Raw genomic sequence first — 27326 nt, forward strand, 5'->3', positions numbered from 1 at the left:
AGGTAACTTTACTAAACATAGATGTTAACAGCTATAACTTGAAAGACAAGCACCTTTATTGCCAAATGGATCACTGATAGCAGCAGTAACACTGTGGTGTACGCATTCACTACTGTTAATAATTTATATGATCTATGTAAGGCTTCCATCTGGAAGATGGACGGGACGTATTTCCACAGGGGTCTTACTTGTAGACAGTTGTACAGTATTCATGGCCTATTAAAGCTAGGGTCTTATAGTAAGATTGTACCTCTATTCTATGCACTGATGACTGCTAAATCTTTGAAATGTTACAACTACTTGTGGAATGCATTATTCACATTACTGTCTGAGAATGAGTTTGTCAAAAGTGTGAAATATATATTATGCGACTCGCAGCTCTTAAAAGTGTTTGTTTAAACTTTGACGATGTGCAGTCCAAAGGCTGCTTGTTTCACTTTCGACAAAATGTTTGACGAAAGATTCAGCATGTGGGTTTGAGTGCATTGTACAACACTAGTATCCGGTTCTAATTGTATATGAAATCCTTAGTGGCATTAGCTTTCCTGCCTGAGAATAAGGTGTTGGAAACATTCAATATACTAAAGGACAAGGTGCCAGATGAGGGCAGTGAATTAGTGAGGTACTTTTCTGACTATTATATCAATGGTAAGCTATGGAAGTTTAGCAGTCGTACCTCTGGCACTATACAGCTTCCACCACTGTTCCCTATCAAATTTTGGAACGTGTCTGAGTTGAATGATCTATTCTTGCCCCATACGCAGAACTCGGTGGGAGCCTGGCATAGGCGGCTGAAATGCCTGGTAGGTCCTAGGGTGACTGATTTGGATGTCATTATGCGGGCACTGCGTAGGGAGCAGGATCGAATAAACGAGTTGCATGTGCACATAGTTAGTGGAGTACCTCCATCTCCAAAGACGAGGAGACTGATAACGAGGCATGAGAGATTCCAACAGATTCTTTGGAATAGGGAAGAGTATACCCCATTGGAGTTCATTACCAGCATTGCCTATCTTCTTAAGATGTGAGTGTTTCATACATGCTGTTCCATATTTAGAGTTGTAGGTAATGAAAGAGCATGTAGGATCATGTTCTGGGTAAGCAGTGAGCGTATTGGAAAATGCTGTTACTTTCACATTTATGACAGCAGGTTCACAAAAGGACTATGTTTTGTTTTGATTACAGCTGTGATGTGTACCGTTCTGTTTGAATAAGCCGCTGTGGATTATTATTTCTTGTGTTTATTTTGCTGGGTTACTACACATCTTTAGTACAGATTGGCGGTTTGGATTTGTCGGTGTTTTCACTGTCAGTTATTTGGGTGTCGAGTATGTGGCTGCAATATTTTTACTTGTCGTGGAAGTGATGTGTCGAAGTTCTGGACCCGGGTTTCCATTTGTCGATGTTTTGAAAGTTTGATGTTCTAATGGTAACCTATATATATATATCTATCTATATATATATATATATATATATATATATATATATATATATATATATATATATAGTGGATATAAAAAGTTTACACTCCCCTGTTAAAATGCCAGGTTTTTGTAATATAAAAAAATTAGACCACCTTTAATGTGACCTATAACCTGAACAATTCGATTGAAAAACAAACAAATCTGTTAGGAGAAAATATATAAAAAAATAAAAAAAATGTACAATAAGCTGGTTGCATAAGTGTGCACACCCTTAAATTAATAGTTTGCTGAATCACCTTTCAGTTCCCCAGGTTATTTCATTTCCCTGGTTTGCATAATTTTCAGGTTGCAATAACACTTCTACTTCCAGCTTTGAAATTGAAACACTTCCAAGCTGCAATATTTTTTGTGTGTAAGTCCCTTATTTTCTCCTGTTCACTTCTTGCAGGCTGCACTGTTACAGTCCATATCTCTTCAAATAGTGTAACCCAAACCTCTTTTTGTATCCTTACTCACACTGTTGCAGTTTTAAGGCTTTCTAAGACTATGCCCTGGTCTTTGTTGAAATCATACACTCAAATAAATGTCTGATGGTTGTTTCTCTCCCTTTTTCTTGTTGAGGAAAACACACATATGCTGGCTTATTCATCTGCTGCTCCTCTCTGCAGTGATAGGGTGGTCAATTTCTCTTCTGCACATCATCTGCACAACTCTTAAAAGTGAAAGAAATCTCCCCATATTAACATGTCATTATTTAGGTGGGAAAGACAGCAAATGAATGGAATACCTTTCTAAACTCAGTCTGAACTTTTACTTGAATGCCTGGCTTTGTTAGTAAAAAATTTTGTCTTACACATGTACTGACCTTTTATGTGTATTGCCATGCTGTTTGAGCCTAGTTAAGATACAACATTTAAATAACTTGGCAAAGGTATAGTAGCAGTCTGAGTTATTCTAAAAGGCAACTTATCACATTCCAAAGGCATAATATCAACGGTAGCATGCTTTTTCATTTCAGAGGTTATAGTGTTTACAAATTTAATGATGTTACTGTCAATAGTCCAAAATTTAGTGGTGAACTTTTTTTCTATATTTAAAACAAAGCATTTCTAATACTAATAGATTGTCTTTCAATACACGTCTTGCACTTTTGGTGGTTTAATTCTTTATTCTGCATTGTTTTGTTACTTTTAAAGCACTAGACCATTACAAAATATTAGTCAAACTATTAATACATAGAGGCCCATCTCTCAACATCTAAAGCGTATTATCATTCTATCTGCAGTTCTTGTACAGCAAGTAAGGATATTGTTTATCACAATGCAGCAAATTGCATGGTAGTGCAGATAGCTCAGGACAAACATGAGAATATATTTCGATGCTGTTTCTCTTCACCCAACTTTTTTCTTTAATTTCTGATAACTATCTCCAAAAGACATATGAAAACTATTGAAGTAGTACAGACTCATTTCATTTGGTGGCAGCAGGTAACTTCACCTGTATGACCATGGAACAATTCTACTTCATAACATATGTGCATGAAACCAGAGGGGGCTGCTTCAGCTGTTGCAAGGTTATGAAATTATAATAAAGTGCAACCTGAAAGGACTGACTGAAATCAATGAAGCTTATTTTTTTTAAATCAAAACTGTATCGTGACAAAATAACATGATTTAACACCCTGAAGCATTAGACTTGTGTATAGTGATATAACAGGAACTGAGTTCCTTTTAATAATATAGTATACATGCATTTAGTCATCTTTTAGCTGCATGAGGACCTCTTGAAAGTACAGTTGTGTAAGTTGAACTTACCACATTTGAATGACCACTGCTGAAGCAGTCTTAGCTATATGGGTTATGTCCTGTGAAGGATATAACAGCTGGCCAACGTCCAAAGCTTCAGTATACCTTCCACATACCCAAACTGTCAAGCAACTCAAGCTGAGCTGACTAAAAGATAAGTTTTGGCATGACAGCCTTCAGAGCTTTCCTGCCAGCAGACAGAGGGAGGATGAGCTATGAAAGGACAATGCTTGGGAGAATAAAAATGAATGCCACCACCATGAAATACAAAGTACACCAAAACACAAGGGGAATAGAGGGAGGGAATGACTACTGCAGCAGTGACATTCGAACATCTACTGATAAGGTAAGTTCAACTTACACAACTGTACTATGTCCGTCATATTGATCACTGCTGCACTAGCCTTAGCTATATGGGTAGATTACCATAGGTAACTACATTCGGGAGTTGGCAGGAGAGTAGCCCAGAACCCCCTGCAGAATGGTCCTAGCAAAGCTTGATCTGGACCTAGAGAACAAAGCAAGCATATAGCCTACATTCTCAACTTCTAGGCTTTTAAATCCCTCTATTCCTTACATTCCAGAGAAGATACTAGGACAACTTAACTCTCTTCCTTCATAGAAAATACTTCTTTCCTACCTACCCTCTATCAGCTTTCAGACTCCACCACCAATAAATACCCTTCTGCCCTGCAACTTCATTTTCCTTCTTGATCCCTGCTTCCCTACTACCTGCCAACTACAACATACAGATCCTTTACTTAATCATGCCACTACTCAGCTTATCCTCCTGGCACTGGGCCATTTTCCATCCTACCATGACTCTAATAATTGCTCTAAACATCTCTCCAGTTCTGTCCCAACCACCTAGTCATACTTCCTCCCTACACTGTCCACACATCACACCAAACCTGTTTAATGATGGCCCTCACCTTTACACCAACTATAGACTGAATAACTCCATTTCAACTTAAACCAGGACAAAAGTATCAATAATTCCCCAATATACTGAAATCTTTCTAGCAGGAGACATTCACCCTAATCCTGGCCCCATCTATAACTCTGAACATCAAGACAATTCTCTTCAACACACTACTCTAACCCTACAATGGTCAATACCCAACCCCAGTAATCTAACTTTTGCTGCCATAAATGTTACAATCATAAAAAATAAAACTGCTGATCTACATGCTTGGATTACCCAACATAAACCTGATATTCACGCTGTAACTGAAACATGGCTTTAAACCCAGAATAAATAACTCTGAAATTACACCTCCCAGCTATATCATCATCCATAATAACTGTATAATTAGGAAAGGTGGTGGTATTGCTTTAATATTTCTAAAATTCCCCTTACAACAAACCAATAACAAAATTCAGCTCAGCAAAACTTCTTATATCTTTCCTGAAATTAAGCACTTATAAACAAATATGTATTACCATTGTTTACATCTTCCTGGTACAACAGAGCTACACTGGAACATATTTTATTTACTTGATATTTGTTGACTGGGTTAGTCCAACTGGGCTAGAGGCCCATTTTTAGTGAACACCCGAGGAGAATAGCTCTAATACAGACAATGTAAAGTACATAAACTTCACTCTCCAATATAAAGAAATTTACAATACGTAAGCTACAGCTAGAGAGAATTCTAATACATAATGATGATACAGAGAAGTATAACACACATGATATAGGTTTTTTATTTTTTATTTATTTTTTTTACAGTGAAGAAATAAACAGCAATTGTGCTTTCATGGAGAGAGCTATTGATATAGTGTATTTTGTAATACAGAGAGGAATTTAGATATGTTCAAGCAATATTTACATATGTACATGTTATAGTACATTTGTAAAGTAGTTTACCACCATTTTTTGTAGTTGGTAAATGTCAAGGAGTTGCTGGTTAGAGGTGCTAAATTTTAGCTCATCATCAATGATGGTACCTGGGAGCTTAGTGTGGGGTTTAGGTAGAATGATGGTGTTATTAGAGGAAGTAATAAAAAAGGCTGATTTGTGTTGAGAGAGAGAGAGCTTGTGGGAGAAAACGCAGGAGTTTTAGTTTTTTGGGGGTTTAAGATGAGCTGATTATCAGGCAGCCACTTTTGGATGGACAGAAAGGTGTCCTGGTTATGAGCAGGAGGTTCTGGGAAGTTGGTGTCCTGGTTATGAGCAGGAGGTTCTGGGAAGTTGGTGGAGAAAGAGATGAGAGTGGAGTCCTCAGCATATTGAATTAGGGTGGGTTAATTTGTGAAAATATTAAACAGGAGGGGACCCAGGATGGAACCTTGGAGTACAGCAGATGTGACAGGAAGGGAGGGGGAGCAGGAGGAGATTCATCTGACAGAATGCAGCCTATTGGAGAGGCAACTGGTGAACCAGGTCAGGGAGGGAGCAGAGATACTGAGGTTAACAAGTTTAGATAAAAGGATAGGATGAGAGACAGTGTCAGTGGCTTTGGAGAGGTCAAGGAAAATACAGGATACAAGTTGGTTGTTATCTCTGGCCTCAGGTACTGTATGAGTGAAAGATAAGAGGGCAGTAGCTGTAATGTGGTTTAGCCGGAAGCCATGTTGAGTGGGTTTGCGAAGGTTTTCATGTAGGAGAACATTTAGCAGCTGAGTATGAATGCATTTTTCAACTATTTTAGATAGAGGGGAATGGGTGTCTATGGGTCTGTAGTTAGATGGGTCAGTAGAATTCCCTCCTTTATGCAGAGGGATGGTAAAGAAGGATTTTCAGATGTGAGAGACTATAGCTTCTTGAATGTAACTATTGATTAGCAGCGATACAGCATAGGCTATGGATTTAGCAGCTAGTTTGAGGAAGGTAGGCGGGATATCTATAACAATTCCACAAGAAATTATATTACTAGGTGATTTGAGTGTCACTTAGTTGGACATAAACTCTAACACCCCATCATCTAGTGTGAACTAATTAATAGCTCCACACTTTATAGCAAGACATCGTATTCACTATTAGACTGGATCCTAGTATCAGACCTTAGAAAATACACTAACTCAGGTACATTCTCTGACTGTTTTAGTAATCATCTTCCACTCTATAGACCCAGACTGCATACACATTAAACAGTATGTTTATAAAACAATAAGAAATCTTTCCAAGTTTAACCAAGAAATGTTCATTTCTAACCTATTATCCATTAACTGGGACATTCGAAAAATCTTCCCCTTATATGATACTGTAAAGGAATTCAGTACAACTTTCCTGAATATCATAAATAGGCTTGTGCCTCCTATAAGGAGGAGGAGACTAAAAACAAATAACACAATTTGGCTGTCCAAAAACAGAGAGAATGCTAAATGCAGGACAGACAGAAAGCATGGAAAGAATGGAAAAACATAAAGCACAAGTGACATCTTGAAAACTTCAGAATGCTTTGCAATTATACTAAAATGCATATTAGTAAAGTAAAAAAAAAAAAAAAACTATACTATAATAAACTTTCAGAATGATAGTAAAGAAAACCCTAAAAAAATTCTGGACAGCTATTAAAAAATCTTGCAGCCTGGCAATAAATTCAGCCCTAACCCCTCTCCCAATAACCCATCACTCAAAATCACAATACAATTAAACTCTTATTTCATAGACAGTATAACATCTCTAACCAAGGATTCCCTAACATCTAATCTAACCCTGCCCATCAGTCATGTATTACCACATCCACTTTTCACTTCAAACCTGTGCCCATCAACTATATAAAATTACTCCTAAACAAATTCAAACTATATCCAAATGGTTGTCTATGGCAGGGTTAAGGCCCACTTTACCAGGACCTTGGCTTCATCTATATTTTATTTGGAAATGGTTGGATGTTAGAAGTATTCTAAAACTGCTACTTGGTCATTTGTACACACTTTTAATAAAACGCTTTATTTATTTATCTGTTTATTTATTTATTGACATTTGATTACCAGACTGTCTATGTCCTTTTTCAGCAGACTCCCATGGATAAAAGCTTTAAAGTATTACAAGCATTTTAAGAATAATATTTTCACAGTCTCTAAAAATAATGCAAAAAAACAAAACAAAACAAAACAAATACAGTTTAAATAATTATACCGAATTTGACATAATATGAAAACACTGGTTTAGAATATATACAAGTTATATGAAAATGATTTAATAGAGATTTTATTTAGACAGTTTATAGAGAAATTAAAGGTAAGTTAATATAATAGAAACAGGATCTTGGTAATCAAATGTCAATAACTAACTAAATAAATAATCTTTTTTGACAAACCACAACACTGGTATTTGAAGAGATAAAGGGTGTTGATGCAGGACCAAAGAGATTTCAGATGCCTCTGTATCTTTCTCAGGTGAAGTCTTGCAAGTGGTATTGTGAGAATCATAAAAGCCACGAGACCCCAAAATACTGAGGTATTCTCTCACAGTGACCGAAGTCTGCAAAGTCTGAGTAGAAAACCTTTTAAATAGACCTTAATCAATATCTATGTTTTCCTGTGGAAGAAAAGATCTTTGAACCAGTGTCTCGCTGACATCCCAGGAACAAAATCCTGTGTGATGTAGTCAAGACAGTCTTTTGAATGTTCTCTTAGAATCCCAGATTGTGTAAGAAACAAAAGAGCCCAGTCTGGAGGATGATTAATAACCGCCTGAAAAGGAAGAATTTACTGTCACCATCTGTAACCCTGATGAATGATTTTCACAATTCATTATTCAAAAATAATCTGCTGCCAAATAGAAAAAAGGAAATTCAACTTTCTGGAAGGGAAAATTGTCCAGGGTGGGAGGGGATCACAAAGTCTCTTGAATAGTCTTTCAGACTTGTCAGACAGTCCTTGGTTTTCAGATGTTCAAGTTTTCCTTTTGTAAATCCCCTGCCATTTCTGCTTAAATGTCTCTTTACCTGAATTTAGTTGAAACTATTTATTCTGTTTATTTTTTTGACAAAATTGAATGTGGAAATAAATAAAATCTCTTGGACAATTTGTAAAAGGCGTGCTGAAAAATCTTAACTATTCCTTGCATCAGCTTGCCCCTTTCATCACACATTTTGATCACCTCTGCAGCAAAGGTGCTAAGCACTAAATCTCTATCCAAGGGAACATTTTAACTCACATTTTTAACATCATCTGAAAGGTTCTGAGAATGCAATTATGCAAATCTCAAAACAGTATCAGTGGCCATAATTATCAACAGAGTCATGCACACATTGCAAACAATGAGGAGTGAAATGAGGAATACAAGAAACTAAGTTATTTGAAGCAGATTGTTTCCCTCACAAGAAACCTCTAGACAAAATATTCTGCATATTTTCACAATTTATCAGAACATTTTTAACATATGAGTCTGACTATTCAAAATTCTGAAAATCAATGTTGCAGAAGTATATACTTTTCCCCCATACCTATCAATAATTTTCCCAATCTTATCAAGAGGAGTAAAATTGGAATAAACTACGCTCTTAGTGGCAGTGAGATCAAATAAAGACATAGCTGATAGGTCAGGTTTGGGAACTGTGTACAAAAATTTAAAACACAAATAAACTTTGTACATTCTATCTGCCTTTCTAGGGGCATATGCTTGACTGTTAGGAAAACTGAAGAAAGCAACACACACTTCTTATAAAATAGACAGAACAGGAGGAATGGGTGTAGGCTCTGGAAAATCCTTATGTAACAACTCATAGTATTTTCTGAGGGACTGAAAACACTGGCACATTCTAGCAATAGTCTCAGAAAAAGAGAAAGATCCACAGAGATATTCTGAAACTGAGCTCTCCTCTGTGTCTGAATCAGAAATTGGAGGGAAAAAAATGTATCCATCCCTGCATCTTACTGTTCAGATTCAGAACCTTGAATTTCTTCAGAAAAAGAGGAATCCTTTTTTTCTTTTAATAGAAACTACTTTAAAAAGGGTCAATATCCTGAATTAAACCTGGAGTGAGACCCTGTAAACTAGTCATATTCAAAGAAATTTCAGGGGGAGTGAATTCATGTTTGGATATATGTTTCTTTTTGTCTAGACAAATGGGACCAACCACATTATTAATGGCAGCAGCTGCATCCACAGAGATGGACACAGCATTCTGACACAACAGGAAAACTTTCAATGTTCCCTCTCCCAGGAGCAACAAAAGTAGCTCTCCAATACTCACTGAGAGGAATCCAACATCCACTGAGGATGTGGCTTATCCCTGGCCCATAGTGGCTGTAGGTGCTGCTTCACCAGAGGGATTTAAGGTAAAAGATGAGTGGTCTGAGGTGCAACAAATGGCCACAGCAGGACCACCCACCTGCAGCTGAGGCAAATTGCTAGCCTGCTGTGCTGGCAAAGACTGTTTGCTTATTATTATTATTATTATTATTATTATTATTATTTTATTTTATTTATTTTTTTTTTTTGTGGCTGGAAGAAAGACTGACCAAAGGACTGGTAATTTGTTCCATGGTCAAACTGAAAACAGTGCCTCTTTTCTGGGGAAATAAGCAGCAATTGCCAGTAAATATTACCAGTCCACAAAAGTTACTTTTTTACAGAAAAAAAGTAACACAGTAATGCACTATAAAACATTTTGCCAGCCCCACAGAAGAAAACAAACAATTTCTCCATGGAAAACAAATGTCTTCAGTAGCTTCACACTACTTTAAACCTGACAGGAAAAAAAAAACAGTGGTCTGTTTAAAAGGATCTTACAGTCTTCAGATAGATCATTAAAACAAAACATAATTTTTAAGTGTAAAGTAACAAGACATCAATAAAATTAAAAAAAATGGAAAGTGTTTTCCTCCAAAGGGGACTTAGCTGCCCAACAAAAGAAAGCACAAGCTGACCACTGATTCTAGAAAGCCTCAGAGAGTGTACTGTTTGGTGGCAGTAAAGATCTTCAGGGCTTCACACCCAAATTTGTCTTTTAGTCAGCAAAGCTTGGGCTATTTGACAACTTTTTAAACTGACCAAATGTTATATCCTTGGTAAGATATAACCCATATAAATAACTGCAGCAGTGATCAATATGATGAACATTTATAAAAAAAGTCCCTCACAATACCTAATTTTCAGTAGGAGATAAAGATGTCACTTCTGTATACAGCTGAAATTGACACTGGAAAAGTACATCCCGGCCTAATGAGTACAGAAATAACTGATCTCCATTCTCATTTTCGAGGTAAAACTGTATAAAGTCCAGCAATTTTAAATCTTTCCAGTAGTCAAAACAAAGTTGCAATGTAACACCATAGGTTGCCTGTTTTTTTTTTATTTATACTATTTACTATACTTTTTATTGCTCGCTGCCTACCTTTATACTGTATTTATGTACTGTGTACTCAACTACATTGTTGTACTGCAATTGTCTCCTTACTGTGCCTGTTAAATTTAATTTTATTACTGTTTTTACTGTATACAAAGCTCTTTTTGCTATTTTTACTGTTTGCTAAGTATTTGTTGGTATTTTTTGCTGTTACAAAGCAATCTGTTCTACTTGTTCTGGTTTTCCTGCCAAACAGTGTTAAAATAACTGACTTGTTAACTGTTTAAAACATTCTTTAAAGCATAGCTCTCAACCAATCAGGGACAAATTTCAACAGAATCTGGGACAAAGCCAGGAAACATTAGGGACAATCAGGGGCACGTTTAAAATATTAGTGCTATTAACTTCAGACATTGACAGAGTATATTAATTAATATACATTTTCTGAAGTAAAAGAAGTCTATGACTCTTAATTATCGTTATTATTTATTAAGTGCAGTTCATAGGTTCATAGGTAGGTTCATAAGTAGGTGCTAGGCTATCTGCCCAAAGGCCTACGTAAGCCTAGCCAGCAAGTTTCCCTGGTTTACGCCACCCAAGAAAGTTATTTTCCTGTGCCACTGTCGAGCAGAGACACTTTCACCACCTTTCCTCCAAAAGTCACTAGTTTTAGAAGGGATTAAGAGGGATAGACCTAAAATTTGAGTCAAAATAAGGGACAATTGAGATGTATGCTTAAGAGTCTCCTTGCTGATTTTCTGAATTTTAAATATTTTTTAGTGTTTTGTTGGTATTTTTTTGCTGTGTTAAACATTCTCTAGTGACTACCGCCAAAACTAGGGTCGGTAGTAGCTGTACCATAGTCCAGATACAGGTTTGCTGCATCTGAGTCTGTTTGTAGTGGCTGTTTGTGCTGAGCACATTTTCCAGGCCATCTTGGATTGGAAAAGGCCTTTCTGCACTCTAGTGAGAGAATTGTGCTGATTGAATCCTGGATGGTGAAGGGTGGTTGGTCTGGGGCTTGGACTAAGCATCCTCATTGCTCTTTTGAACTTTTTTAACATTTTTGTTCAAGCTTTAGATTCTGGCATTTAAGCCATGCATTTGGGCAGATTTGTGCTTGTTTGCACATCACACATCACACTGCACTGCCATGCAATTGTGAGAAATAGCCAGCTAGATTAATTAAACAGCTTTTTCCTTAGATACAGCTATAGCACATTAGTGTAGCCCTCATCCTTAAGACTTTCCAGGTCAAAGAAATACTGCTAGTGAGCTGTAACCGATTAAATACCAAAAAAAAAAAAAAAAAAAAAAAACAGGAATTTCCATCCAATGAGCTCCTCAAACCCCCCCCCCAAGTGATAACAGTCTTCAAACTAGCATTATGGACAGTTGGACCACTCTTAGTTCTCCTACCTACCTTGTTGACTTGGGTCTTTTGAGCCACTGTAGCAATTGTCTCATGTACACTGACAAGCTTCTACTAATAACTCACTCTAGTACAGAGTGTAAGAGCTGTGTCTACACCAAGAATCTTGAATCCATGCTCTCTTTCACTCAAAACAGTAAAATGGAAGAGGTTGTTAACCCACCCACCACTATACATACACAAAGTAGCACTACTCATACACACAGTACGGATCTAACACAAAAAATCAACATACACGGAGGTACTATCAAAAAGCCTACTGAGACACCAGAAACCTCCAAAACACAAGACTGCGGCAACTAACATAGTTCCCACAGCACCCATGACACATAGCAACACCAGTGTCTCATTTACCTAGCCTGTAAGGAGTAACAATCAAAAAACAAATTTTCTAGTCATTGGAGACTCAATAGTGAGACACATGGATGTCCCACTTACCAGGTTGGGCAAGGGGTAAGTCACAGTCATCTGCCTGTCTAGTGCCAGGATTCATCAGAGCACGCATGCACTCGGGTCTCTCAGCAACAAGTACCATTATGACTCTGTCATAGTTCATGCTGGAGTGAATGACTTGAGATGTACCTCAATGGACTATATGACGAGAGACAAGGTTGAACTCTCTGACTACGGGTCCCAGGCAGGTATGTCTATAGCCTTGAGCTGCATACTACCCTCACCTAGAATGATGCTACAGTATGAACACAAAATGACTAATTTCAATAATTGGATTAGTTTTTGGTGTCATTCAAAGGAGATCCAGTTCCTGTCAGCCTGGAAAGCGATGGTCAACAAACCTCACTGCTTTGCCAGAAATGGTTTGCACCTGGCACATCTAGGCTTTTAGCTGCTGGCAAAAGCTCTTGCCTCCCCCATAGTGCCTTTTTTAGGCAAAGTCTCTAAAACAAACTTACTGACGTGAAATTTGCCAATCATAACAAAATAAGGGTCATGCTGCTAAACACTAGGAGCTTAAACCAAAAATTGTACACCCTGGAAGCACTTCTGTTACTGGAAGATGTAAATGTCCTTGCAGTCACAGAAACCTTGTTCAAGGCCTCAGATAGTACCCCAGCCTTGCAAGGCTACAATGCTTTCTACACGTGATAACCAAAGGAGGTGGTGTTTCTATCTATATTAGAGATAAATTCACCTCCCATCTAGTTAGACTGGGTAACTCCATGGAGTTACTCCAAGTTCAGGTTACAGTGGGTAACACCCCCATTCAAGTCATTGTCAGTTATAGATCCCCTTCGATGGATCATGATGCACAAAGCCTACTTGACCAAACTGGAGACAGTCCAAATATTACTGAACACTCTGGTTATGGGGGATTTCAATTATCTTATTATCTACTGGGAAATCTATGCAAGTCCTAACTTGTTAGCGGAAAAAGTTCCCTAACTGTTAACTCAAATGCCCTAGAACAAATTGTTTTTACCATGACAAGCGGAAGAAACATACTATATCTGGTCCTCACTAACATGTCAAACAGATGCTCTACCGCAACTGTTGGACCCTCATTGGTTAACTCTGACCACAAATCAGTCACCTTTGAGCTGACACTAACACCAGAACTCCTAATGGGTGAACTCAGACTAAAAAAACTTCACCAAGGCAAACTATACCTTCCTAGATGAAGGTACAACTACATGCCAAGCTACACCCCCAGCTGGAAGTGGTAACTACACTGAAGCTTACACTACAGCCCTGTACAAACACTTATATAGGTATATAGACTCGACTATACCAGAAAGAATCAAAGCCAGAATCCCAAGTAAAAACAAACCGCCATGGTGGACATCCAGCAGCAACAAACTTTACAATAAATACAAAACATTGCTGTTCAAGAAAATAAAGGCAAAACCCCAGCAATGGAAAATCACCCTCTTCAGCCTTAACAGGCAAATAAGACAGCTTGTCAAATCCTCTAAGGGCTTCTTTGAGAAAAAGTTACCAAGCACAGCCAAGGATAACTATGAAACTTTTTACAGCTATGTATGTAGCCTAAAAGGTAGGGCCCAAGCATGTGCAGAACTAGTGACCAATGGTGTCACATACACTGACTCCACGGAGATAGCAAACCTGCTAGTGGATAGGTTTGGCAAAAAATTCACTTCCTTATCCCTGCAAAACCTATCGCAAACCTTCTCTCCAACCCCCCCCCCCCCCACATATCTGAAGAACAGGTCATCAAAGCCTTGTCCAAGTCAAACAACACAGCCTCTATGGGACCTGATGGCATCCCAGGCTGTCTTCTAAACAGGCTAAAACATGAACTATCATCACCATTAAGTACTGTTTTCAATCATAACCTAACCACAGGCTTTGTTCCTGCAGAATGGAGAACAGCAGCAGTTATTCCTCTCCACAAAGGTGGCCTAGCAACAGACCTGGGGAATTACAGATCCATAACCCATTCCAGCCTCATCTGTAAGTCTATGGAATGTATCATTATGGACCTCATAAATAAAGACATAGGCAACCTCCAAACCTTGGATCCTACCCAATTCTGCTTCATTAAGGGTAGATCCTGCCTGTTAAATATGGTAGATTTTTTCAAACATGTGACCAGGTCCATTTACAAGGGAAAATCTGTGCATACAACATACCTTGACCTGGAAAAGGCTTTCAACACAATCCCACACACAGGCATTACCGATAAACTTAGCAAACTGAATGTAGATCCCTCCGTTATAAGATGGGTTGTCAACTGGCTCACAAAGCAGACATACACACTATCAAAGTTGGTGACTACACATCAACTAGCAGACCTGTTACCAGCAGGATGCCAGAGGGGTCAGTGCTGGGCCCCCTGCTGTTTGGTATATACATCTTAGAAGTTCAGGTCAAAACTACGGGTTTGTGGATGACCAAGTTCGCAGACGAATGCAAACTGAGTGCTATTATTGAATCCTGAAATTATGTCAGTATACTAGAGGAGGCTCCTACACAAACCAGTGACTGATGTGTTAATCAAGGCCTTAAACTGAATGCAAAGAAATGCATCATCATTCCCTTCAGCACAAAGTCCCTTTACACTATCAAATCAACAACAATACCCTAAGTACCCATGAAGTGGTAAGAGACCTGGGGTCACAAGTTGACTACGACCTTAACTTTGACCAACATGTGTCAACTGTAATAAGGAAGGCTTTCTATGTAGCACACTTGATTAGTAAAGGCATCGTCTTGAGATCAAAAGAGGTTATAACTCAGCACTAATCCAGCCCATAACTGAGTATAATACCATGTTCAGCATGTACCATACAAAGCAACTGCAGCATTTACAGAGACTTCAGAGATTTCTAATCAATAAATCAAGGGACCCCAACACGTGCCATACACAGACTGACTAATGTCCTTGTCACTATACTCTGTATCGTATAGACTTCTTAGTGGAGACTTATATCTGGCTTACAGAGCAATGTCATACCCAAAACTAATGAACTTGCTGCATATCCATAAATCAAATTGGACTAGGGCTACTTATTCCAGGGACCTAAATATGGCCTGCAACTTAAATAGGACATACTGGAGGGACATATTTACCTCTCAGCGACTGCCGTGTCTTTGGAATAGGCTACCTATTCATGTGAAACAGAGCAGCTCTATGACACTGTTCAAAATTTGATTCCCCCATGCGCCCATTAGTAGATGGAAGGGATTCCATTACTTCTGCATGTGAGAAATATATAGATTATGAGCTCAAAAACATCTTAAAAAAAGAATTACAAATATGTAAAGATTCATTGTCATTTTTACAACATATGAATGATATTCAGTTTGACCATAATATCTTGTTAACAATAAATGTATGCGATCTTTATACAGTAATTCCACAGACCATAGGATTAGAATGGGTTAATGAGATGCTTATCCATCATAAAGTTGGACACGAAACAAATAACCTTATTATGGAACTACTAGAAATGGTGTTGAGAAATAATTTTGTTTCTTTCAACAAGAAGTATTTCCTGCAGAAAAAAGGCATCGCCATGGGGTCACCTTGGGGAGGGGGCTTATGCTAATATGGTGATGGCCTACTGGGAGAGGAATATTATATTCAGTTCCAAGTTTAAGAGATGCTTAAAGTCGTACCATAGATTTCAGGATGACATCAGTATTATATGGACAGGGGTACAGGAGTTATTGAATGAATTTCTTGTATATATAAATGGCACCACTGAGTTTTTGCAGTTTACCTGGGCTATTAATGCTGACTATATGAATTATTTGGATGTTCACCTAGAAAAAGACAGGGTTAATGAGGTGTACACAGCTGTCATCCATAGGAATGTAACCTATTCCAATTGTTTCTTACATTATAGTAGTTCACATCCGGAGCTCCAAAAAAGATCTGTTGTCAAAGGACAACTTTTAGGGTGGCCCGGATGGTAACGAAATATGATGAATTTTTGGATGACTGTCTTACTCTGCATACTATGTTTCTTAATAGGGAATATCCTAGTAAATTTGTAGCTGCATTGATTCAGGAAGTAACTAGTAAAAGATTGAATGGTCATTTTAAACCTATCATGGATCAATCCAAGATCACCCATGATGTTATCAGTCTGTTCAGTATGAGCAAAACTGTGGAATACATAATAAGTCTGACTTTACCAAAGCCTTAGTAATTATGTTTACTCAGGATCTTAAGTTAATCAAAGATGTATTTGTAAAAAATTGGTCTATTTTAACAGAAGACCCCTATATAAGGAACCGCATGAATGAGAAACCAAAAATTGTGTACCGGAAAGGCAAGAGTTTTAAGGATATTTTTAAACAAGCCACCTATATGCCTGCCCAATTGAATTTAGATATGACAAAGTGTGGGGCATGTCAGTGATGCCATAAAGTAAACAATGGTGACAATTTTTAATCTAAGAAATATAAGATATTCTTTGAAAGGCAAATACAGTTCTGCAATTCTAAGGCAGTTGTGAATTTAGCTGTGTGCAACTCATGTCCAGTATTTTATACTGGAAAAACTGACAGACGCCTTGACCAAAGAATATATGAACATGAGTATGCTATAAAGAAAAATAATCCAAATAATGCTTTAGCAAAGCACATTTATGAATATAATAGTCACCATTTTACTTATATGGCCATTGACCATGTGAACGCTGAAGAAAAACAACCATGGGGGGGTGTGCAGTTAGAGCTAAAAAAATTAAAATGGCAAATCAGAGTACAGGCAGATAATTGGCCTGGAATCAATGAACATAGGTCTATTGCACCAGTTTTAAAACCGAAGGCCCTGCAAAGAAAGAAAATTAATTAGTTAAGGTACAATTCCTTATGAAGTTGTCTGATTTTTCTAATGTATGTACTTTCTATGCATTGTCTATGTAATTTTATAATTTTTTTACATGATTTTTTACATGAATTTATAATGTATTTATATGACATATTTATAATGATATTTTAACTTTCCATTTATAGTCATATTTATTATTTGATATATTTATAACACTTTTAGGGACATATGAGTAAATCCAATGTATTTTACTATTTTTAACATATATTTTTAACAATACTTAATACATCTACTTAATATTTATTAGGTTATTGCATATGCATGCCAATCATATTGAGGGTCCAATGAAAAATGAAGTGACAGTACAAAAGGATGTGATGTAACAATTTTTTAAAATGTCTGATGAAGTTTAACATGGTTTTAAATTAAAGCGCTAACACAGTGATTTACTTTTGTTAATAAAGTGTCCTTTGGAACTATTGGATTCATGGTCTTTAGCTGTGGAGACTGAGCTACATTTGCCCTTCTTATTTTATTTAATTTGTGCTTGTTTTTCGTTAGTTCACTGTTCTAGAGGAACCTGGATGAGTGGATAGCACCGTAAATTCGTACAGGGTATAGCACCCACAACCTTCCTGGACATGGGCAGCCATTACTAAATGCAATCTTAGGTGTTAGCTAATATTTCTTTGGTATTACATTGGGATGAAATGGCTAGGCTTGAAATGACCTCTGGGGTCGATAGCCTAGTAATCTCCTATGATTCTATGATATTGAATAATACTTATGAAGATGATAAAGATTTGCAGGCACGTGTTCAGCTGGAAGACCCAAGTAGCTCTTTTTTTTAATATTTCATGTACAGAAGGAATGAATAAACTAATTTCCTCTGTTACTATCATGTTCAGCATTCTGACTGATGCTTTAAATATGAATAACTTATGAAGAGTCAAACAAGAAAGCATTTCTTCTAGAAATCAATCTATTTCTGCATGTTTATCCATTGCTTTACTCTACTTTAATAACAGCACAAATTGATCTTGGTAATATGAAACTTTTTTATAGATAATTGTGTTTACTTTTCCTATTGCGTGGAGTAAGATAAGGATCAGAGCACTGTCTGTACTTTAGCATTACCCTTTTCACACAAGTAATATATTTTGCACCAGGTACTTACCCCCAAAGAAGTAATCTTCTCCAGTCCTGATCCTGAGGGGGCTACTGCTACGGACAGATGAGGCTTCATCAGCATCGATGGTAAGACTGGCAAAATTTTCTTTTGCAGAGAACCAGACAGAATGCCACTGACCATCATTAAGTCCAGAGCCTTCAATCAGAAAGACAGGGGATTAAGAAGTTAGCTTACATTGATAATAATATTCAATTCAACTATATTAAACAGCAAGGAAAATAACTATAGAGAGAATTTTAAAAGTGCTACATTCAGAACTAATATATATATATATATATATATATATATATATATATATATATATTTTTTTTTTTTTTTGTGTACTGGAAAGCATACCAACTATTTGCAGTGAAAATGTCTAACACTGAGTTTTGTTTGCATTTAACATACAGTTATAGCAATGTGATACAAGTATTTCAGTTTTTTAAACAATTTCCTCTTTCCTGTATACAAATGTTCTAAGTTCATATAAGTAAGCTTCATCTCTGAGTATAACAATTATGCCATAATGCTGACTTCATCTGCAGATGCACCAGAACCTTTGTGCAGGATTATGTAATGGATGATGGCTTGCTTGGTTCCAGAGTGAGGTATGCCTTAGAATGATTATTGTCACTTGATGGCTGCACTAATCTGGTAAATATAATTCTCTAAAAGCAGTAAAATGAAAATAAGGAAACTGCAGCTGTCATTTTCAACTGAATGTGCCACATCGCTTTTTCCTAACACTCACAACATGAAGCTTATTCCCCGTGGACACAATTTAGATACAAATGCAAACAGACAAAGGAGAAAAAGGATACACAGTGAGCCAAATGCAAAACAATCCAGTGAAAGAAAAGCAGAAGCTCACTGCTCCATGCATTCAACATCTTAAATATATTCCAGAAAGGAATGTCAAAACACAAACACATTTTCACCTCTGCTTCAGCAAATACATTTAAAAACATACCAAAAGCACCCTCATATATAAATGAAGAGACTGTTCAGACTTTTAATACCAGTTTAAATAAATAGCATCATTTACACCTGGCAGTTTATGCAACTCTAATTCAAGAATCCATGTAAATTCTACTTTGTCGGTATAATTTATAATCTCACCACCTTTAGTGCAGGAATACATGACATCTAGGACCTGAATATGAAACCTATGCTCATTACTTTGCTTTTTCAGGTGACATACCAAAGCATCAGTCTCTTTACTTTTATTTAGATCAGTTATATACTCATAAATACACTCTCTAAATGTGCGATTGGTCTTGCTCATTTTTTTACATATTACTAAATAAAAATATGCTTCATATTATAATCACTATAATGCCTAAAGTAATATGCAAATCCTATTTTTAAATGAACATAACTCATAGTCTTATTAATATGCATACTCATGGAACAGGCTCTACATGGAAGTGTACCATATCTTAAAGTAATATGAACACTCATGGAACAGGCTCTACATGGAAATGTACCATATCTTAAAGTAATATGCATACTCATGGAACAGGCTCTACATGGAAATGTACCATATCTTAAAGTAATATGCATACTCATGGAACAGGCTCTACATGGAAATGTACCATATCTTAAAGTAATATGCACACTCATGGAACACGCTCTACATGGAAATGTACCATATCTTAAAGTAATATGCACACTCATGGAACAGGCTCTACATGGAAGTGTACCATATCTTAAAGTAATATGCATACTCATGGACCAGGCTCTACATGGAAATGTACCATATCTTAAAGTAATATGCACACTCATGGAACACGCTCTACATGGAAATGTACCATATCTTAAAGTAATATGCATACTCATGGAACAGGCTCTACATGGAAATGTACCATATCTTAAAGTAATATGCACACTCATGGAACACGCTCTACATGGAAATGTACCATATCTTAAAGTAATATGAACACTCATGGAACAGGCTCTACATGGAAATGTACCATATCTTAATACTCATGGAACAGGTTCTACATGGAAATGTACCTTCTCTTAAAGTATAATTGGTTCTTACACTCTGATATCATAATCTTCTTTTTACTTTTTATTTTTTTCTTAGTTTTAAAGGCAAAGTTAGGAGAAGATACTAGTAAATTCATGAGTTTCATATTAGTAGCCAATGTTCACCAGTTTCTTTTAATTATGTCACAGAGGTATCCTACATCTCTCAAAAATGTTGATGGAAACTAGACCTTATTAGGTTTTTTATAAACCTTAATACGTGGCTTAGTATGTCCATTCATATTAAAAAAGGGATGCTGCATGCAACATATGCAGATGGACTTTCATTTTAGCCTGGAATAATTCATTTCTATTATATTTTGCATGAAGTCATCAAAGTAATCATTTAACTGGGACTCATTTGATGTTAATCTCAAAATTCTTACAAATTGTCCTTTCATAATATTCTTAAATACATAGGGTGGATGGATGCTTGCCCTGCATAAACAAAAGTTACTTTTGCAGCTTTTTTTATAAAAGAAGCATGCACATACTAAGCCACATATTAAGGCTGATAAAAACATAATAAAGTTTATCATGTTTCATACCTTAAGTGGCAACGGAACCATAAAATTGCAGGACATATATTCCTGATTGTCCCATCCCTCACAAAAATGAGATGCCCTCATTGATACCTATGGTTGCATGAGGGGTAAGACATCCAAGAACTGCTTTGACAATTCTGCGTCCTTTTTCCCTGCGAGTGTTCTAGGTCATATATCGTGGCTGCAATAGGAGAGGATGGTGATCAGGTTAGAGCACAGACATGGTGTGATGAGGAGTCGAAGATTTTTTTGACACCCTCCATAGATACTATAAATGAAGATTCCTGTAGGAGGGCTATAGTGAGTCACAGTGTAAGACTGGTACCTGGAATAGTTTTGTTAAGGATCTCATCTGTGTTACTGATATTCCATACCTAGGGGAACAGTGACTTTAAGTGATGTCGTCCAGACAGGGAATTATTATGGCTAGGCTTATATAGGCCCTAGGGCCAATAACCTAGTACCAACCTATGAACCTATGAACCAATGGTAGGGTGAACAACTATCACCCAGTACTGCAAGCATGACTTATTTTGCCTAACCAAATCAAAGTCAGTGTGTACCCTCACCTAATGTTAATGTATTACTTTTTAAGTCTCCAGCACAATAAGACATTGAAAGGGACAATGAGATGTACAGGATCAGAAGAGAGAGCCTAGAGCACAAGGTTCAGTATGCATACTGTTGTACAAATATTTTTTTTTACAGTCACTGTGGAAGGACCAAAGAAGTAATCATACCTTAAGCATAGTTGTATGAATGTGCAAAGTTAGTAGGGTATTTGTGCATGCCTTCTCCAGTTTACTGAACAAGTGGCTCCTCATGTTAGGGGTACAAGACTGTGACTTCAATTCCGCTCCAAAAATGTGTTGTCTTGACAAATATTATCAATGGAATTCAGCAAAGTACTATGATTGACACACAATGCAGCCTGTATATAAAAGGTTCATAAATACCTGTTTGAAGGAAATGTCACAATACATGACACAAGTAGCAATCTCATTTATGAAAAGAATTTATGTTGTGTTCAGCATATTTATATAGTACTTTCACATTACTTTCATAAAATCAGATTGCCCTTCTCAGACCTTAAGCATACATTTGTTCTTACAGGTTCATAGATTCATAGGTAAGTACTAGGCTATCTGCCATTGAGGAACATTTTAAGTGTAGCCAGTTTCCCTTTTGTGCTAAAAATAACTTATCCCATTTAGTTATAGATTGGCTTTACCCATCCCATGGTCAGTAATCATATATTGCTCCTAATAAGAATAACTGGGATCATACCATAGATAATTTGAGGGACCCCATGCATAGATAAAGCATTTAGCAGCTGATTCTGTCCTTTAGTAGTACAGGGGGCACTGGCAGTCCTGGTGTAAATGTTCCTTTTCCCATCCATAGATCTATGTTATGCTTGAAAATAGACAGGGATGAAATTTGTTTTATGTGGATGGGGAGTCTGTTCCACATTAGCAGTATCTGATGCAAAATATACCTGTCCCTCCAAACCATTCTGTTGATGTTGCAGAAGTAGTTTGGATCCCAAGTATTTCTGATGCCATTTTACTTGCTAATGTGTAATAAATCAATCAGTACAGGGTCGGGGGATGTGTTATATGCCAGACACAGGTCACTTCTTAGTAGTCTGTAGGATACCAAGTATAGTGGCAGGGCTTTGAGTTGGACCATATAGAATATGGTGTTTAAGCAGTTTATCCTTTTGGTAAGGTATCTTTGTAGGCATTCCAAATTCTGCATGTGGATGGATTAATACTTTCAAGCAGATCTGTCCCCTGGGCTGAATGAAACTATGAGGTTAAAACCTTGTTCTTAAGAGAAGGTCATTTTTCTATGAAACAAGCACTTAATGGTTTATTTTAATTATTTTTGTTGTTATTGCGTGTCTATTGCTTTTTGTTCATGTGGTGTGTATATGAAAATGTATGATTTTAAGCGCTAAAGAAGAGTTTTATCTTGAAAGATTTGCTATTGAACTTATTTTTACATAACTTTGTGAGTTCCTTTCACTTTTTATTCTAGAACTGTTTTATTTGGAACTATATACTGGGTATTTACCAGTTTGTTTTTTTGTAAATCATAAACTCTAATAGAAACACTGGCAACCTAGTACCCTCCTTCTTCTTAGATGATTTACCATCATTTTATTGAAGTGGACTTGGTCAAATGATCGTATCATTGCCTCACATGCATGAAAAGTCACATTGTCAAATTCTGATATTACTGATATACCTTCTGAATTTGACCTAGGAACAAGCATTAACGTGGGTCGAGATAAGGGTGAGATTTGTACTTGGGAAATATCAGACTTCAACATTGTCAATATTCGACTTTGCACAAAGTGGATCCGACCAAGTCCACTTCAATAAAATGATAGTAAACCTTCTTAGACATGTCAGAAGCATTTGACTGAGTTTCACACCGATGCCTGCTCCATGACCTATTCTCTGTAAGACTGTCCCTTTCGTCCCTTGGCTGTTTCCACAGTTATCTCACCAACAGACTCCAAGCTGTAAAATGGAAATGAGATTGCTCCGCCTTTCTACCTGTGGGTTTATTTTAGGCCCTTTGCTATTATTCCACATATTCACTAATCATCATCCAAAGCCACCAAAGAAACCTCCTTAGTACAGTACACAGTTGATGCCATGATCATATGCAGTACAATAGATTAATCTACAAGATGACCCAGGAATCCTTTGCTTTTGCTCAGGCCTATCTAAATTACTACCAACTTCTTCAAAATGCTAAAAAAGCAAATTAATGTTGTTGTTTATGCAAATCTCTGCGAGCACAGAAACAATCCTTTAAAATCACAATAGCGTGTAATATCTCGGTTAAAACAGTTTCTAACACAGAGCTTCTGTGTGTCCTAAATGATTGTAACTTAAATTATGATGAACACATAAAGCCATCAAGAAATCTCACCAAAAGTTGGACTTTCTCTACAAAAAAACCCTCTTTCTCACTGACTACTCTAGGAATTCTTTAGCAACATTTTATCACCTCCCTTTACTTCTCTATGCAGCACCCATCCTGACTAACTTTTACTCCACCTTAAAAAATAAACTAGAAGTTTGCTGCAATAAATTAGCTACGTTTGCATCCAACTTACTAAACCATTCACACCACTGCCTAGCACTGAAATACCTACACTGGCTCGAACTGCCTAATTACCTTAAGTGTTCCCAACTGCTTAGTGCTCACAAAATAATACACAAATCTGACACCTGCCCATCACTGCAAAGCTTCCTCAAACACTACTTCCCTCCTATCTGCTCACAGAACAAATATCTCCTGAGCAGGCTCAAGTCTCATAGCAGTGCAGGTGACTCACTTTACAACCACTTCTGTTGCTAAGCACTGAAACTGCATTACATCTTCCATAAAATAAGACAGATTGCCACAAGTTTCAAACATAACCTAAAACAACATCGAACTTCCTTATTGTTATCTTCATGCTCTCATCCTGACTAAACACACATTTCTGTCTGTTTCTCTTCCATTGCAAATCTATCAACTACAATGGCTCTTTTCAACTTTCTTATCTTTTTGTCTTTCTCATTCATCCCCACTACTACTACTCCAACTAACCTATATCCGTAATCCTCTCCTACTAAAACCCTTCCCACCTTAGCATCTTACTTGTCTACTTTTATCTCACACTCTCCATGATGAGAACTTTTTCTACTTATGTTTTGCTTTATTTCTGCTTATACCCCTTTTTCTTGATTATTTCTGCTTATATCCTTCCTCCTTCTCTATGTTATGTTCCTACTTTAGTGACATCCTATATCATTAATATCAATATATATATATATATATATATATATATATATATATATATATATATATATATATATATATATATGAGTCCCCTTCACAATGCCGACACTTCAAAATGCAGAATTTCATATGGCCGAGACCTTATGATCGACATTTGAAATGCCGACAATGCGGAACCATCATCTCTGTACAGTGTGGATTGGAAAGATTTCTATTCCTGCAATGTAGTGCGATCTCACCAGGGGGGGTGCAGGGGGGCTTGCTCCCCCCCTGTTAGTAGTGTTTAGGTAACTATTTTTTGTTTTTTACTTTTCTATTTCATATGTTCAACATTTCAAATGTCGATCATATGGTCTCGTCCATAATAAATTCGGCATTTTGAAGTGTTGAACTATATATATATATATATATATATATATATATATACCAAACCTATGTGCATGGTCATTGCTCTTCTGTCACTCACTATAACATGTCAACACGTTTTGGCTTATGTAAAATAATATAACTTCTAAAGTATATAATGAATGTCTTTACTATTTATCTCAATACTACTTGCAAAGTAATGCTTAAAATGTATAATTTTTATAGTTGTTCATTGTAAATATGTATTTTATGTAGAACTTTTCTCCCTGGGTCTCTGCTGAAAATGGGACTTTTGGACCATCAGACTTTCCTAGTAAACAAAAGACAATAAATAAAATAAACAGTTTTCAGTTTCAGAGACTGCCAAGACATTCTGGATAACACCATGTAATTTCTACTCACATCCATGATCTGCAAGATACCTAACTTAGTAGCTAGTCGTCCATAACAAAGTCAGCCTAAAAGGAACAGAGAGTAAATCAGTGTCCTGCAGGCTTTTAGTTGCATCTATTTCATTTTGAATGAGTTATTCAGGTAACAAGTTATTTGCCAAGATGAGTTACTCAAATCCAACAATGCAGAAGACAAAACAGCAGAAATGTAAACTGTACTGGTTCTCTATTTGTTCACAACTGTTTTTTCTTTTTCGGTTATTTAAGTCACAGTTGTACTCACTTCTATGTTTGGTTCATGTATAATTCTTTCTTTTTTTTTTTTCTTTCTTAATTAATGATAACCACTTATCATACTGGCAGTTGTGTGTTAGATTAAATGAATAAATGCAGTCATTCTATTTTCAAAGATTACCCATTTTGTTGGTCTTCCCAGAATTTTAATACATTCCTAGTATGATCTTTTTTCAGATACTCGTATACCTACTTATAGCTACTACTTTGGACTACTATCCCTCTCATCAAAACACTTTCTTGGTCTCCTCCCTTATCTATACAGTACTCACTTCTTTACTTTCCCCTGCCCACAAACTCATATCATAGTGCCTTCTGTACACAAACTAATCAATTTCCACTATCTTAACTATCTATATACCATCCTGCAAACATCTCCGCACCCTTGTGACAAATGTAAACCAGAATACACAGTACAAACGAAAAGTTCCAGTAGCAAAGAAAGTTCTTGCTTGTAGTTTCTCTCTCCAGAGCCAACTTCAATTAATCCAAGGTGTCACGGTTCTCAGTGAGTCATGCACCCTGTGCACAAACGTACACCAGAATACACAATAAAACAAAAAGTCCAAACCAAATGTCCACAATGAACACAGGGTAACTCTCTTCCAAAAAAACAGACACAGGCAGGTAAGGTTATTAACGCTTTTGTTCCCTTTATTCACACTCCAATACAGAACTTCATCAGATATACACATCTTACCCACTTCCCTCTTTTTATACAATTCTTTAAAACAATTACCTCATTCAACACATTTTACAATTAATTAATTCTTCTGCTTAAATTCCATGAGTAAACATTTAAAAAATATATAAATATATACATATTTTCCTATTACTATCTTCCAAAGCTGTAATAAAAAATTCCTTTCATATGAAATTACACTTTTTAGAAATCATTACATATGGAAAATAATTTTGGTTCATAGGTTCATAGGTAGGTACTAGGCTATCTGACCGAGGGCATTTATAAGCCTAGCCAGAGTGAGTCGGCTTTCACCGCCCCATTGATTAATTAACTGATCATCTGTCAAGCAGAGCCAATGAAGTGATCCCAGGGGTGTATTTTCTGTTACCCATCCACTCGTCAAGGTTTCTCTTGAAGAGTGTTAGAGAGGGGCTATGCCTAATGTAGTTTGGAATTTTGTTCCAAAGCATGGGGAGTCTCTGTGACAGGAATCTATCCCTCCAGTATGTTCTTTTTATTGTTGTGACGAGGTTTAGCTCACTAGAGCACGTGGCTCGCAGTGACTTGGATTTCTTTAGGTGGCGCATGTCCATCAATTCTGAGTTGGACATGGCTTTGTAAGTCAGGCAGAGATCAACTCTGAGTAAGTGATATAACACTGAGTACAGCCGGAGTTTTTTCAGTCGGGCTGCATAGGACATATGTTTGAGTCCAGTAATCCTCTTGGTGACGTACTTTTGTGGTCTTTCCAGCTGTTGAAAGGGTTTTGTGAGGTACATCCCAAATGGGGCATTATACTCTAAGATGGGTCTAATGAGTGACGAATAAAGGGGCACTATAACCTCTTTATTTCTAGATGTGAACCCT

At 36.8% G+C, this 27326-nt stretch overlaps 1 protein-coding gene across 1 annotated transcript in view; it reads right to left on the bottom strand.

The window, feature by feature from the left end:
* Positions 1-27326, bottom strand: part of CNTNAP2 (contactin associated protein 2) — a 7772136-nt gene that overhangs the window by 4840655 nt on the left and 2904155 nt on the right. Inside the window, exon 8 of the mRNA XM_044064985.1 lies at positions 18343-18492. Within this exon, the coding sequence (XP_043920920.1) occupies positions 18343-18492 (150 nt within the window). The remainder of the gene's footprint in view (positions 1-18342; positions 18493-27326) is intronic.

Source organism: Protopterus annectens, chromosome 3.part0 (genome assembly GCF_019279795.1).
Source record: "Protopterus annectens isolate FY-2018-M chromosome 3.part0, PAN1.0, whole genome shotgun sequence".
Lineage (NCBI taxonomy): Eukaryota > Metazoa > Chordata > Ceratodontiformes > Protopteridae > Protopterus > Protopterus annectens.